This window comes from Gopherus evgoodei, chromosome 2, assembly GCF_007399415.2.
Source record: "Gopherus evgoodei ecotype Sinaloan lineage chromosome 2, rGopEvg1_v1.p, whole genome shotgun sequence".
In the NCBI taxonomy this organism is placed as follows: Eukaryota; Metazoa; Chordata; order Testudines; family Testudinidae; genus Gopherus; species Gopherus evgoodei.
The window spans coordinates 18,098,529-18,113,649 of NC_044323.1; the positions used below are offsets into that span (position 1 = coordinate 18,098,529).

At 42.0% G+C, this 15,121-nt stretch overlaps 1 protein-coding gene across 8 annotated transcripts in view; it reads left to right on the forward strand.

Moving 5' to 3' along the window:
* RBM33 (RNA binding motif protein 33) overlaps positions 1-15,121 on the forward strand; it is a 165,861-nt gene that overhangs the window by 123,263 nt on the left and 27,477 nt on the right. For 6 of the 8 annotated variants that reach the window (XR_003998741.1, XM_030550087.1, XM_030550084.1 and 3 more), the window contains 2 exons: positions 3,390-3,605; positions 8,660-8,848. Coding sequence is in view for 7 of the 8 variants with exons in the window: in XM_030550087.1 (XP_030405947.1) it covers positions 3,390-3,605; positions 8,660-8,848 (405 nt within the window). In the remaining variant the exon portion in view is untranslated. Of the gene's footprint in view, positions 1-2,605; positions 2,718-3,389; positions 3,606-8,659; positions 8,849-15,121 lie in introns of those variants that run through there. The other 2 variants (XM_030550091.1, XM_030550086.1) reach the window with 2 other exon arrangements.

Sequence of the window (15,121 nt, forward strand, 5' to 3'; positions counted from 1 at the left end):
TTCTAATATTTGAACTGTGATATAAACATATTAACACATACACTTTGTTCATTTTCACCTTGAGCTACCTTTTTTGGCTTGGATAATGTGTCTTTGATCAGCTATGTCTGTAACAAACTGAAATGAATAGTACTAAGACAAATTCATTTTACAAGCCTTTGCTTGCTTGCTCCTGGACAAGTGCTGACCTGGCAGCAATATTTGCACTTGAACTCCCCAGAGAAAGACAGCGATACCATTTTAAGTTAAAATCTTGAATAGTTAGGCAAAGAAAAAAGAGAGAACTTGTTGCTGGCTTGCAATGAACTGGGGGTGGCACTGTTGGCCCTTTAGCTTCCAAATAGTTTTAATGCACACACAAGTCTCTTTCAAGAGTGGATGCAGTAGATCCCTCTCATCACATGCATGGTGCTCCTGCACTGTGACTTCCAAGCCAAATAGAAAAGTAGTAACCATTTGGGCTTGCATAGGGAGCTGTGGAAATCCTAAATATTTAGAACAAGAATATAAAAATAGATTTTGAATCCAGCTGCCCTTCTTTCTCTTTTGCCAGGGTCAGTTGTGGGTATCACTTCTTTCTTTCGCTTTCACATGTATTTGAGTTAGTGAGCCTTCTTCCATTTTTTATAACTTTTCATTTTTCTCTAAATAGTTTACGCTTAGTAAAATTTTTCGATAAATCCCATTGTTGGGGCCTTAGCGAATACAGTTCTGCAAGATTGTGAAGCAGTGTTGCTGCCTTAGAATGACTCCATGCCATTCAAGATTTTGTATTGCTTTAATTCATTTTTCAGTCTGGTCAGTTTCATTGTGTGATATGTGGGCCCAGTAGTTAAACATTGGTCTTTCCTGGGTCTTTTAAACAGGCCTATTTGAAGAGGTGTATGGTGTCTGATTCTAAAATATCCATGATGCATCAGCATGCCAGATACTGCCTCTTGTATCTCTGGATTTCTCACACTCTGAGGTAGTGTTTTCTATATATAGGGTTCATCTCTTGGACTTGTAAGAAAGAGAGCTAAGTTTAAGTCTCTCCCCCCACCTGTCCTCCCCCAGCAGGCACTTAACCATCAGGTCAGGCTTTATCAGTCCTGATTGTTGCATCTAGAGCCATCTTAGGATCCTAGTTCCTCACTCCTGTGTTCATGCAGACATCATAATTTTCTAGCTGCCTTAATGTTTGATTCAAGATCTTTAAGATATCCAAGATATTTTGGGTTTTTTTGCTTAAAAAAAAGTCAGCTTTGATAATCTGAAATACTTGCCTCATTTTTTTGCCCGTATCAGAGTGTATTTGTCAGGCATTTCAGCCAACATACAAGAGGAGTTTGAAAAGATAATCTGCCTGATCTTGAATGTTTTTCTGGTATAAAACCAGTAAGAAGAGTGAGCAAGTTATGAGTTTCAATTAATTATTTTCCTTTAGAGTATCCCTTGAGATGAAATCCTCAATCATGATTTTATCAAAAAGTTACTGACTTTCAGACTACATAGACCTGTTCTTCTTCCCAAAACCTTGTATATTGTCTGTCCTGATCAGTAAGAAGTTGGCATGTTAGGATGAAATCCTTCTGTTAATTTCCGAAGTTATTCATAGATTTTGCCAACATGTCAAAAAGAGGGAGGAAAGGGAACTGTGAGAACAAATGTTTTCAAAATGGATTGGATTTTGTATTCACTCACATTCTAGTTTAAAGACTCAGTTCTTTCTACAAAATTTGATAATTTATGATAATTAACGTGTTTGTTTCACAGAAATTTGTGAAGCCAGTTTGTGTATGTGAATACATTTGTGCACCATGACACTCTGGTTGGTACTTGATTGCAGTGATTGTTTTGGGTGAGTTAGGCAGTTCTCTTTTAATCATCTGACTTCCTCCAGGGGTTGGGCGCTAATCTCCCAGATTGGGAATCTACAAAGGTAATTCCGAACAGAGAGAGACTGTTTCCCAGTAACTACTGTTTAAGTCTTAATACCTCTGCTCATCCACCCTCTCCGTCCACTTTCCCCTCTTCTTTGAGACCTTCTGTAGATTCTTTGAATTAGCGAAAGAAACTGAGTAGTTGATGCTGCGGGGCCCTTCAGTTACCTTGGTCTTCTAGAATATTCAGATCAGCGAGTGGGTGCTCACGCAGCCATGACAGGCACTAGGTGCCACCAGACTCCTGCTGTTTTTGTGCATTTCTCAGTGGTTAAGTTAGCAGTTCTGTGGGGAATGAGTGTTCTGAGTGTGGGTCTGCAGAGGCAATATATACTCAAGCATAGTTACTGGTGAGTAGCCTTTTCTCTACTATTCTGTAACAGATATTGAATGTTTTGACGGGTCCCCTTAAGCTGTTAATATGCTGCATAGCATTGCAAGCTAGATCCTCCATTTGAAACACTTTTTGTAATTGTGAGGCTGCCTAGTGCCTTCTCAGGTTTCCATAGTAGACTAATTATATTGTCGCTTGCTGTATGTAATCTTCAGAAAACTGTGTACGGTGACTGTAAACTTGGCCATAGCTGATCTGGGAAAGGTGGACATGTATCCATGTGAGAGAATCACTGGTTCCTTGGGTGGAAGTAGCCGAGTCTCTGCACACTTTTACTCTTTTCTTCCAGGCTCCTCTCTTCTACCTCTCCTCTCATCCCAAGCTTGAATTGCAGAGACAGCTCGTTTTGGGAAGACTGTAGTACTTCCATATATGACTTCAGACGCTGAGACAGGGACATGGTTTGTCACGTCTGTTTTTATTTTTATTTTTTTTAAGGGAGAAAAAATAAAAACACTTGGAGGAGAAAACTACTCTAATATTGGTCATCGTTAGCAGGGAGGAGACTACTTAGAAGCTTATTTTGGCTATAAATAGGCAGCATAAAGATGCACTTAATAAAAATCACCAACCTTTAGTCTTGGAAGGTTTGCTTGGTTTGAAAGATGTGTAACGGTTCAGACTGCTTCCTGCTTCGTTCAGACTGCTTTGCCGCTCTTTTCTAGTCTACAATATATGTCCCTTTAAAAAATTTAGTTAGCGGAACGTAAACGTATAGCCTGAAAAGCTGGAATTGTAGTGAAGAATGAATAGGTGAGTCCTTGGATAAATAATAGGACATTTTCACAGTCTACTGAAAGGAAGCAATTGAAAAACACAGTAAATGTATCATACCAGATGTAGTATTTTGTACTTCCTGCATTATGGATTGTGTAACTAAATATAGTTCGTAGCTGAAGTGTGTACCATACACGGTTCTCTTGCAGACACTGGTGTGATTTTAGTATGCAAGTATGTGTTGTTCTAATTCTCTGTGCGCTAACCAAGTTCTTCTCCACAGCAGGTTTCACAGGCAGTGAATGTTTGCATTGAGTAGATAGGTACTGAACAGCATGTTCTGGTTTTGATTTCAGCAGGAGGGGGAGAATGTTGGCTTTGTGCAGCCAGAGGGCCAGCCCCAACGCCTCCAACAACCTCCAGAACTGAGACAGCAGCCAGTGCGGAAGGTCACATTGACAAAGGGACCACTCCAGCAGCAGCAGCAACAGCAGCAGCAGCCGCAAGCTCAAATACATTCAACAGTTCCTCAAGGAGTCAAAAACATCCAAGGGATTCATCCAGCTAAAAAGGTGATTTTCAGAAGCATTGTTGCTGCTAGGATCTGTATTATCTGCTGAATGTGTTGCCATATTAATGTTAGCATTGTTTAAGAAATAACCAGAATCCTTACCAGCACTGAAGAAATTTAAACTGTATCTGCCCAGGTAAAGTTATTAATGGAAGGCTGGATGACTCAGGAAATTGATAAGAGGATATAAAGCTTTTAACCTACAGGATACTTGTTTGAATCCAGCCAAGGTTGGTAATGCCTGAAAGTTGTTCCGATCTCATTCCGTCCAGTATTCCTGTGGAGGAATATTCGTGACTTGAAAATCATTATCACAACTGACAGTGCTTTTTGGCATTATGAGTAGAGATGTCAAAGATCGAATGAATACTCTCTCCTCCTAGAAGCGTTCCCAAGTTAGGCTACTTAGGGCTTGTCCACACTACCGTCTGGAATCAATCTAAGATATGCAACTTCAGCTCCATGAATAGCGTAGCTGAAGTCGACATACTTAGCTCTGCTTACCACGGTGTCTTCTGCAGTAAGTTGACAGTTGACGCTCTCCCGTTGACTCCGCTTGTGCGTCTCGTTCTGGTGGAGTACCAGAGTTGATGGGAGAGTGCTCAGCGGTTGCTTTATCTCAAAATTGACCCCTACTGGATTGATCGCTGCCCGCCGATCCAGCGGGTAGTTTAGACAAGCCCTTATTCTGTGTATATGTCTGGTAGACAAAGGATTAGCACTGTCAGGGTGGTATTTTCCACTAGGATTATAGCTATAAATTAAGTGTTTATAACGGTTTTCTCTATTAAAAATTAAGCGTGTTAGGTATATCTCCATATTAAAAAAAAAAAAAAAAAAAACCACAGAGAACTGGAAGGGACCTTGAAAGGTCATCAAGTCCAGTCCCCTGCCTTCACAGCAGAACCAAGTACTGTCCCTGACAGATTTTTGCCCCAGATCCCTAGATGGGTCCCTCGAGGATTAAACTCACAACAAGTCCTACTCAAAACCTATGTCTGTATTAAATCTTGAAACACTAATAAAGTATGAGATAGTGGCTGTAATTTTTCCAAAGTACCTCTGGCATCTTATTGCTTTCTGGTTCATGTGTTAGACTATATTAGATGGTACTGCTATACCATATAACCCTTTGTGAAAACATTCTCCCTTCAGCACAGAATAAGTATTTGGACCTCCACTACATAAACATTTGTAAATGGAGAATACTGGGACAAGGAACCTTTATTGGGCGGTCAGTAAAATAGTACTTTTGTGAGGTATAGATTTCTTCTTCTTTTTCTTCCATGCTATGACTTTTCTATTTCGGACTCAAACAAGGAACACCCCTCTAGTACTGAATATTCTATAGTTGATTCAGGTTCGTGTAATTTTTTTTTTTTTTTTTTTTGCGGGGATGTAGGGGGGCTTAAAGTCAGCTATTGGTACACTTCTGAAAGGATCTCAGCACCTCTTGTATAACAATGGCAGTAGGCCATTAAAATTGACCTCCAAAGCAAACACAGAAATTCAGTTCAGAACACATTTGCTGAATTCTCCACTAACAAGGCTCTCAAAAGCACTCAGCACATAAATAAGTTTTAACCATTTTTAAATTAATCCCTATTTGTGTGATCTCCTTGGTACTGTCATCTTCACTGAAGCGATCCCATAAGTCAATGGTTCTCAAACGGTGGTTCGGGACCCCAAAGTGGGTTGTGACCCTGTTTTAATGGGGTCACCAGGCTTGGCATTAGACTTGCTGCGGCCCAGGCCCGAAGCCAAAGTTTGAGCCCCACTGCCCAGGGCTGAAGCCAAAGCCCAAGGGTTCAGCTGTGGGCGGTGAGGCTCAGACTTCGGCTTCAGCTCTGGGCAGCTGGGCTCAGAATACAGCTCCTCACCCGGGGCTGAAGCCCTCAAGATTCAGCTTCAGCCCCCACCCCACGATGGTGGGACTCAGACTTCAGCTTTGCCGCCCTCCCACACCCCCGCTCGGGGTGGCAAGGCTCAGGCTTTGGATTTGCCACCCAACCTGGGGTGGTGAGGCTCAGGCTTCGGTCCCCCTTCCCTAGGTCATGTATTAATTTTTGTTGTCAGAACTGTGCAATTAATTTTGAGAGACACTGCCAGAATATACGAGTCTATGATATCACAGGTACCAGAAATTTCTTTGCAGTCTATGGTATTTGTAAGATCACCGACTAAGGCATTCTCTGTTGTGAACCTGAAATTGCCAAGAGAATTGTAGAGAGAAAATATATTTTATTTTTTTAATTAGTGGAATTACTTCTGTGTTTGTCCCCTACCCTCTGGGGAATGATGGCATTCACCACATGAAACTAAGTTGAAGCAAAACAAATGTGTACTTGCAGTTCTCCTAAGTTGAGCCAAATATTGCACTGCCTACTCTTCTGGAGCCTTCTGCCTTTGCTGCAGAGCATTTCCTGTTCTTTAAGGAGAATTATCTTGAATATCTTTGAGTTCTTGAAAATTTCAGAAGGAGCAGGACTTGGAAGACATTTCTCCTGAGAATAGGAGTTATTTCATAGAATCAGAACTGGAAGGGACCTCAAGAGGTCATCTAGTCCAGTCCCCTGCTCTCAAGGCAGGACTAAGTATTATCCAGACCATCCCTGACAGGTGTTTGTCCAACCTGTTCTTAAAAATCCCCAATTATGAAGATTCCACAACCTCCCTAGACAATTTATTCCAGTGCTTAACCACTCTGACAGGAAGATTTTTCCTAATGTCCAACCTAAACTGCCCTTACTGCAATTTAAGCCCACTGTTTCTTGTCCTATCTTCAGAGGTTAAGAACAACAAATTTTCTCCCTCTTTCTTGTAACAACCTTTTATGTTCTTGAAAACTGTTATGTCCCCTCTGAGTCTTCTCTTCTCCAGGCTAAACAAAACCCAGTTTTTTCAGTCTTCCCTCATAGGTCATGTTCTCTAGACCTTTAATCATTTTTGTTACTCTTCTGTAGACTTTCTCCAATTTGTCCACATCTTTCCTGAAATGTGGCGCCCAGAACTGGACACAGCACTACAGTTGAGACCTAATCAGTGTGGAGTAGAGTGGATGAATTACTTCTCGTGTCTTGCTTACAATACTCCTGCTAATACATCCCAGAATGATGATTGCTTTTTTTTGCAACAGTGTTACACTGTTGACTCATAACACCTCTACCCCGATATAATGCCGTCCCTCAGGAGCCAAAAAATCTTACCGCGTTATAGGTGAAACCGCGTTATATCGAGCTTGCTTTGATCCACCAGAATGTGAAGCACACACACACACCCCCCCCCAGTGCTGCTTTACCACATTATATCCGAATTCATGTTATATCGGGTCGCGTTATTTTAGGGTAGAGGTGTATTTAGCTTCCTCAAAAGCTCTTGGTCTTCTGATGTTCACTATATTTGCCAGAGACAGTTGAAGAATCAAGCTCAACAACTGGTGTAATGCTGCTAGACATTACCTTCTGTGCTGTTTCATCTTGTCCTGCCAGCCAGGGTTAATATTAGGATATTTAGTTTTAGTAGTTATAACTATGTTTCTGACAGTGTCTGAAGACCACATGCACTGTGCATCAAATTAAACATGAATTCTACAGCAAGAACCCCAGAATAATTCACACTTCCCTGTTCCCTGTAGCTTTGATCCCTTCGTCCAGTCCAGTGTAATCAGTAGTGTTTTTATTCCTCTGATGTTCAGTTTTTGTGCTGTTCCCAAATTAAACAATGTTTGACCGTATCTACCCCAACCTGACAATAACTCCACTGGATCCCATCACAACATCCGCACTACATCCAACGATAATGCAAAAAATGTTGCCTTGAAGTTTCTCCTAAAATAGTCAGCAGTCAAATAGTTAACATGTTTACATTTTAGGAAGGGTCCTCATTAATTTTCCACGTTATCTCCCCAGTGAGATGACCTGAACCATTTCACATCTCTCATAGCTAATGTTTCAAACTCTGCAGAATCAGGCAGATGTTAAGGCTTTGGTTACATCTGGCTTACATTTTGAAAGTTGTATTTGCAATCATAAGAGCTTAGAGACCTATATTTTATTTTATTTTGTTTATTTACTATAATGGAAGCTTATATTCTGAAACAGAATTCTGCAGCAAATACTAAAAAGACATCTATGCAGCTGCCAAAGTGCATTATGCATGAGGTACTGCATTAAATCTTAGTCAATACTGCTATCAGTACTATAAGATACCGATGAGAACCAGTTTTTAGGGCCACGGGGGCTCTCCAACAATGTGTTGGTTTTTTAAGTGTGTGAAAGCTAGTCTTCTCTTTTCTCTAAAAATTGCTTACTGTTTTCATTATGGAGATGATATTGGTAAACCAGTTACTAGGATTAAAAGCTTGATGGTGACTTTCCCTAAGAGTCATAGGTTGTCTTCCACCTCATTTGCTTCCAAAAAGCTGCTCAGTGCTAGCCTATGAGGCCAGTGAATTCTGGATCCCTGGAACCTTTTTTTTTTGTGAAGGGAAATTAATCAATTTTTGGTGAGATTGGCAGCCGCCTAAGTGACTCAAGCCCTACAAATCAGTCTGGGGTTTTTCCTCAAGTTCTTTCCAGTTCCTGGCTATAGATCAGCCATACTGATCAGCCAGTGTGGACTCTCCTCAAAAAAAGAGGGGCAGTTCAGGATAATAGTTAGCATGGTCTACTGGGCAACATCTTTTCTGTAGCAGTGGAGACTGGGGAGGGCCTGCGCTGATCACATGCATGTGATGCAATCACTATGAAGAGGAGTAGACTCTATAGTTTTTGGCATGAGATGCTCAATTGCTTTGTAAACCCACCTCAAAATACAAAGGCAGACTTTGTACCCATGATAACTTTTTGTAATTTGGGGAGATATCTGGATAAGAAGCGGATAAATATGTTAACATGTGGCCTTTTAAACTAGCAAACAGAGACATGCTGCTTTTTATTGACATGTACTTTAATCAAGCCTTTAAATGAACTGTTAACTTTCATATTATTTGTCAAAGTTACTTAACAGAAGCACTAACTAAGGAAATCAAAATACTGTTACCTTTGTTGTTGGCAGGTCATTATGCATGGGAGAGGCAGAGGAGTAGCAGGCCAGATGGGCCGGGGACGCTTGATGCCAAATAAACAGAACCTGCGAGTGGTGGAGTGCAAACCTCAGCCCTGTGTTGTGTCAGTTGAAGGGCTTTCTTCATCAACTACTGATGTTCAACTGAAAAACCTGCTGATGTCAGTAGGACCCATTCAGGTAGGTCAAGCTTGGTTTATAATTTTTGTGCCAGAAGTCTTTCATTCTGGAAAACTCAGTTAATTCTCTGACACTAAATACATTATTTTTATTGGCAATTACTTATATTTGAAGGAATTTTTTCCCACTTTTTGAATAAAATGCCACATTCATAAGCATATAATGAAGTGTTGTAATCATGTCCAAAGAAAGCATCTTGAGTTATTTATTATCCTTGTTTTTTATTGTTGGTTTACTAATTCACAACATTCAGTAATTATTGCTAATATAAGTTAGTGAGGTTTTTTTCTGATTTTTAGGTCAGATTCTTTAGAATCACTAATTTTTTAAAGGATACTGTCAAGTGATTTTTTTTAAACTGGATGACTTTTAAACAATCAGTTTTCAGTAGTATATTCTGATATCATAGCCAGACTTTAAAAAAACCTTTTTTTGAAGGATTTATTCAGATTTTTTACTTGGGGGTATTTAGAAAAGTCTTTTCAGGAACAGTTTGTAAACAAGCCCCCAAAACCATACCAAATATGACCCAGCCTAACTCTTGTGCCTATTTCTGTGCATGCACTGCCTGCTAGTGCTTGTGACTTATCAGCTAAATAGTGATGATGACTTTAAGCAAAAGGGGAAATTTTCAAAATGCCTAATGAATTTAGAAGCAGAAGTCCCATTGATTTTCACTGAGGAATAACTGAAAATATCCACCAAAGTGCTGTGAAATACACAAAGCAAACTTAAAAAAAAAATGGATTGTTTTCCCCTATCTTATCTTTCAGTTTTAGGAGTTTCATGTATTCCTTGTAACTCTAGGAACGGAATTTGCAGACAGAAATACAGTTGTCATATTGATGCTATTTCTTGGCTTTGAAACCTTTGGAGTTAGGTTATACTATATTGTTGTGTATCCTAGAAAACAGATGTGATAAGGAGGTATGCCTCCGTCTCACTCTTGGTCTATACTACGCATTTAAACCAATTTTAGCTGCATTAAACTGATTTAACGCTGCATCCTTCCACACAACGAGGCCCTTTATATCGATATAAAGGGCTCTTTAAACCGGTTTCTGTACTTCTCCCCGACGAGAGGATTAGTGCTGAAATCGATATTACCATATCGGATTAGGGTTAGTATGGCCGCAAATTGACGGTATTGGCCTCCAGGCGGCATCCCACAGTGCACCATTGTGACTGCTCTGGACAGCAATCCGAACTCGGATGCACTGGCCAGGTAAACAGGAAAAGCCCCGCAAACTTTTGAATTTCATTTCCTGTTTGCCCAGTGTGGAGCTCTGATCAGCACGGGTGGCAATGCAGTCCCAAATCCAAAAAGAGCTCCAGCATGGACCGTATGGGAGATACTGGATCTGATCGCTGTATGGGGAGACAAATCTGTTCTATCATAGCTCTGTTACAGAAGACGAAATGAGAAAGCATTTGAAAAAATCTCCAGGGTATGATAGACAAAGGCCACAGCACAGTGCTGTGTGACAAGCGTAATGGAAAGCCAAAGAATCAAACGAATCAGAGGGAGGGAGGGGGTACTGAGGACTCCAGCTATCCCACAGTCCCCGCAGTCTCCGAAAAGCATTTGCATTCTTGGCTGAGCTCCCAATGCCTGTAGGGTCAAACACATTGTCCGGGGTGTTTCAGGGTATATGTCATCAATTCCCCACCCCCCCCAGCCCCCATGTGAAAGAAGAGGGGAAAAAATTGTTTCTTGACTTTTTTATATGTCACCCTATGTCTACTGCATGCTGCTGGTAGACATGGTGCTTTTGCAATGAATAGCAGCATCCTCTCCCCTCCCCTCCCCGGTGGCAGATGGTACCGTACAAAAGGACTGATAGCTGTCTTCTTCATCCTGTGAGTGCTCCAGGCTGGCCTCAGATGAGGTCGGCCGGGGGCGCCTGGATAAAAATAGGAATGATTCCCGGTCATTCCCAGTAGATGGTACAGAACGACTGGTAACCGTCCTCATCATAGCAACTGGGGGCTGAGTTCCATCAGCCCCCCCCCCTTCATGTCTAAAGAAAAGATTCTGTACTGCCTGGACTATCATAGCAGTGGGATGCTGGGCTCCTCCTCGCCCCCCCCCCCTCCGTTTAATGTCCTGCCTGGACTAATAGCAGTTGGACGCTGCCTCCCCCTCATTTTATCTCACTAAAAACTCAGTGTTTCTTATTCTTGCACTCTTTATTACTTCATCACACAAATGAGGGGACACTGCCTCAGTAGCCCAGGAAGGTTGGGGGAGGAGGGAAGCAACAGGTGGGGTTGTTGCAGGGGCACCCCCTAGAATGGCATGCAGCTCATCATTTCTGCGGGATCTGACATGGAGTGGCTGTGCTCTCTGGTTCTCTGATACACTGGTTCTCTAGTACACTTGCCCCATATTCTAGGCAGGACTGACTCTATTTTTAGATAAACCATAAAGAAGGGATTGACTCGGGAAGTCATTCTCATTTTTGTCTTTGCGCCCCCGGCCGACCTCAGCGAAGGCCAGCCAGGAGCACCCATGACAGCAGCAGACAGTACAGAACGACTGATAACTGTCATCTCATCGCCAATTTACTATGTCACAGCAGACGATACAGAATGACTGGTAACCATCTCTGCTACCTTGCAATGGCAAATAAATACTGCTGTGTAGCACTGCAGTACCGCTTCTGTCAGCGGCATCCAGTACACATACAGTGACAAAAGGCAAAACGGGCTCCATGGTTTCCATGCTATGGCGTCTGCCAGGGCAATCTAGGGAAAAAGGGTGCGAAATGATTGTCTTCTGTTGCTTTCACGGAGGAAGGAATGAGTGACGACATTTACCCAGAATCACCCGCGACACTGTTTTTGCACCATCATGCATTGGGATCTCAACCCAGAATTCCGATGGGTGGGGGAGACTGTGGGAACTATGGGATAGCTACCGGGTAGCTACCCAGAGTGCAAGGCTCCAGAAATCAATGCTAACCTCGGTACATGGACACACACCGCCGAATTATTGTGCTTAGTGTGTCCGCATGCACTCGACTTTATACAATCTGTTTTACAAAACCGGATTATGTAAAATCGGAATAATCCTGTAGTGTAGACATACCCTCTGTTTCCTTCTTTATTGAATGGGGCCCTACCGATTTATCTATGTCTGTAGTTCTGAGAGACTTAACTTTTATTTGTAAAAAGCTTTGATAAGTGCTACTGTATGTGATTTATTATAGTGTTTAAAGAAAACATTGTTAGGTTTTTCTGTATTTGCTTACTCAACATTCACACACAATACTTTGTCACTTCACCTCCTACAGTACTTTGTACAAAAATAATTTTCTAGAGGTTTTTTTAAGCCATTCGTTGTGCCTCAAATCCTGCACTACAAGGAAGTAAAAGCAAGGGTGGCATTTGCACTATTAAATTGGTCTGCTTCATTCAATTTCTAAATGTGAGTCCAGTAACTTCTGTTCTAGGATGTGATGAAAAACCAGAAAACTCTGTGCTGCATTCTTTGTGCATGCAGAGTTTCAGTATAAAGGGTCAGTTTTGAAGCACATTTAATCAATTTTTACTTGCTTACTCCTGTTTGAGAATATTAGTAGGAAATTAGCACAAACCTTGCTGTGGAAGTATTCAGGGTAAAGAAAACTTACTGTGAACGTGCTGGAAAACTTGTTCACCGCTTCCTATTTCATATCAAATACCACAATCGCTTGATTCGTAATACAGTGTCACAGCACAGTCTTGCTGAGAAGGGCTCATCTACAGTATGGAATTTCTTATCATTTTTCAGCAGAATCCGATGACATGGTACAAGTTTGTATGCCCAGGCTAACCAAGAGCTTGCACTATTCGTAGAATGGATGCAGCTGCACCATTGCTGAAAGAATATTTTTTAGTATAGATACACCTTCTAGTAAAAATTGAGCGCTGGCATTACATCAGAAATCTAAAGGTTATGGTATTTAATAAGAAACAGTCAGGTTAGCAGTTAGTAGCAAAAGCACACCTACATTTGAGTTAATACGATTGCTGGGAAAAACAGATCAGAATTTTCCAGGTTGAGAGTGGTAAAAAGGTGGGGCAGGAGGGGAGGGGAAGAGCGAGTGGGTTGAAAGGATGGTATTGTACAGAACACCTGGTGCTTTTCATCTTCAGAGTACTGTAGTGATACTAACTAATCCCTGCAACAACCTGGTGAAGTAAACAAGTATTATCTGTGTTTACTGGTGGGGAAACTGAGGCCGGTAAGTTCCTAGGCTGCAAAGAAAGTTTGAGAGAGCTTGAATTGAAAAATATGAGAGTTTAAATTGACATTTTTCATAGTAATGACCCATGTTCACAGAGATGTGCCCTTAATTTTGAAAGAGAGGCTAGAAACCCCAGAGAGAATGAGTCTTAACTAAGTTTTCTTGTGATCTTGACTTAATATTTTTATTAACATCTGTGCTCAGTATTGTGCAAGACTGAGTTCTTGCACAGAGGAATTTGGAATTTAAATAACTTAGACAGTGAGATGAGCTTGGGAGCACCAGAAGAGGGAGGTGTTTGTTTAGACATTTTCTACCTCCTGTTCCCTTGCTTTCTTTCTCCTACTCTCCCTTCCTTAAAAATGTGGATAGAAAAGGCAGTTGACACATGTTAATGGCTGTGGGTAACACAGATTTGGGCCACTAGGAGGGATCTGAACAAACAGAGGAAGGGGGCTCATCACACAGAGATTGGAGGTTTAAAAGACTAGAAGGGCAGTGATGCTGGAGAGGGGGAAAGGGAAGGTGATGCAGTACAAAACAAGGTCCTGGTGGATCAGGATTGTGCAAATCTCTGAAGGCCAAGTTGAGAGATTTAAACCTGATACGCTGTGCACAAGTGATTCAGATACGGGAATGACATGATCTGAATTAGCAGTTGTGTTTTGGGCAGACTTTAGGAAGGTGTTCTGGGTTTCAGGGAGGAGGATGTTCCAGAAGTCCAGGCAGGGGGTGGCCAGGTCATGGAGAAGTATTTTATCTGTCAGAGATAGGGAATATCTGATTTTTTTTTTCAACATTGTGGAGGTATGGTAACACATGGATGTGTCAAAGAGGAAAGTGGTGCCTAGGTGACCTTGAGGGGTGAGATCCATAGTGACAGGGAGGCTGAAGTTGTCTTCAGCAACAGAGAAAGGTGGAAGTGGAGAAGATTTGGGGTGGAAAAGAAACTCAGCTCATTTTGGCCTTGCCAAGATTTTACTGGCAACAGACTGTACCAGACAATATACCAGAAAAACATTTGGATTCATGGGAGACTGGTCAAGCGTGGTAAGCTAGATTTGTGAGCCTTCATCACAGGGATGATATTTGGAACCGTGTGAACAGATGAGATCACCCAGGGATAAAGAGTAGAGGAAGAAGAGCGGGGACCAACGACAGGGCCCTTACTCCAATAGGAAGAGGGAAAGGGAGAAGAAAACTGTTAGGTAGGAAGCAGACCAAGAGGGAGGGAGGGTGAAGAAAGCCAAGAGAGCACAGATGGTGAAAAGAAAAAAATCACCTGTACTGAAGGCTCCAGGAAAAACAGGGGTGAGGAAAATGGAGTACTGGTCCCAAGCTCAGCCAAGAAAAGGTTGTTAGAAACCTTGGTAAGGGTATTTTCAGTGTAGTGAAGAGGGCTGAAGCTAGAGGATGTACAGGAGAGACTGAGGGGAGGGAAAAATCAAAGCAGGGGGTGTAACAACAGCCTATTCAGATTGCTTAGTTGTGGAGAATAGAGAGGACAGTTAGGGTTTAGGTATTTCTGAAGGCAGTGGGATATGCAAAAGCTTTGACATAGACTCGCCTATAGCAAAAGAGGCACTTTCCCTAGCGAGTGAGGGACTTTTACCCATCAGTTTCTATAGAGCCTGTGGTGTAAGTTTGTTGTGGGGGGGAATCTTTTCTGGCCCTTACAGTGAGCAACAAAACCTACCAAATGTATGTCAGATGTAAGCCAGTGTTCCTTTCCTCTGTCAGCAGGCCACCCTGATAAGGGATGTGGACTGCCTGAAGTCCAGGTCCCTTGCCCTAAAGCATAGCCTGAACAGTCCTTCCTCTGGGAGAGGGAAGGAATTCTTCTGACATCCCATGAACTCTACAGGAGCAGAGCCACTCCATAACCACTAGTCCATCCTCAGTGTTGGAATAGTCTCACGAGTAGTAAGAAGTGACTCATGTATCCACATAACAGTTGATGCACCTCCCCTCGTTCCCAGTTGCGTAATTGCCCTTCAGCTGGGCTCCTGGCTTTGCAGGAGCACACATGCCTTGTCTGAAC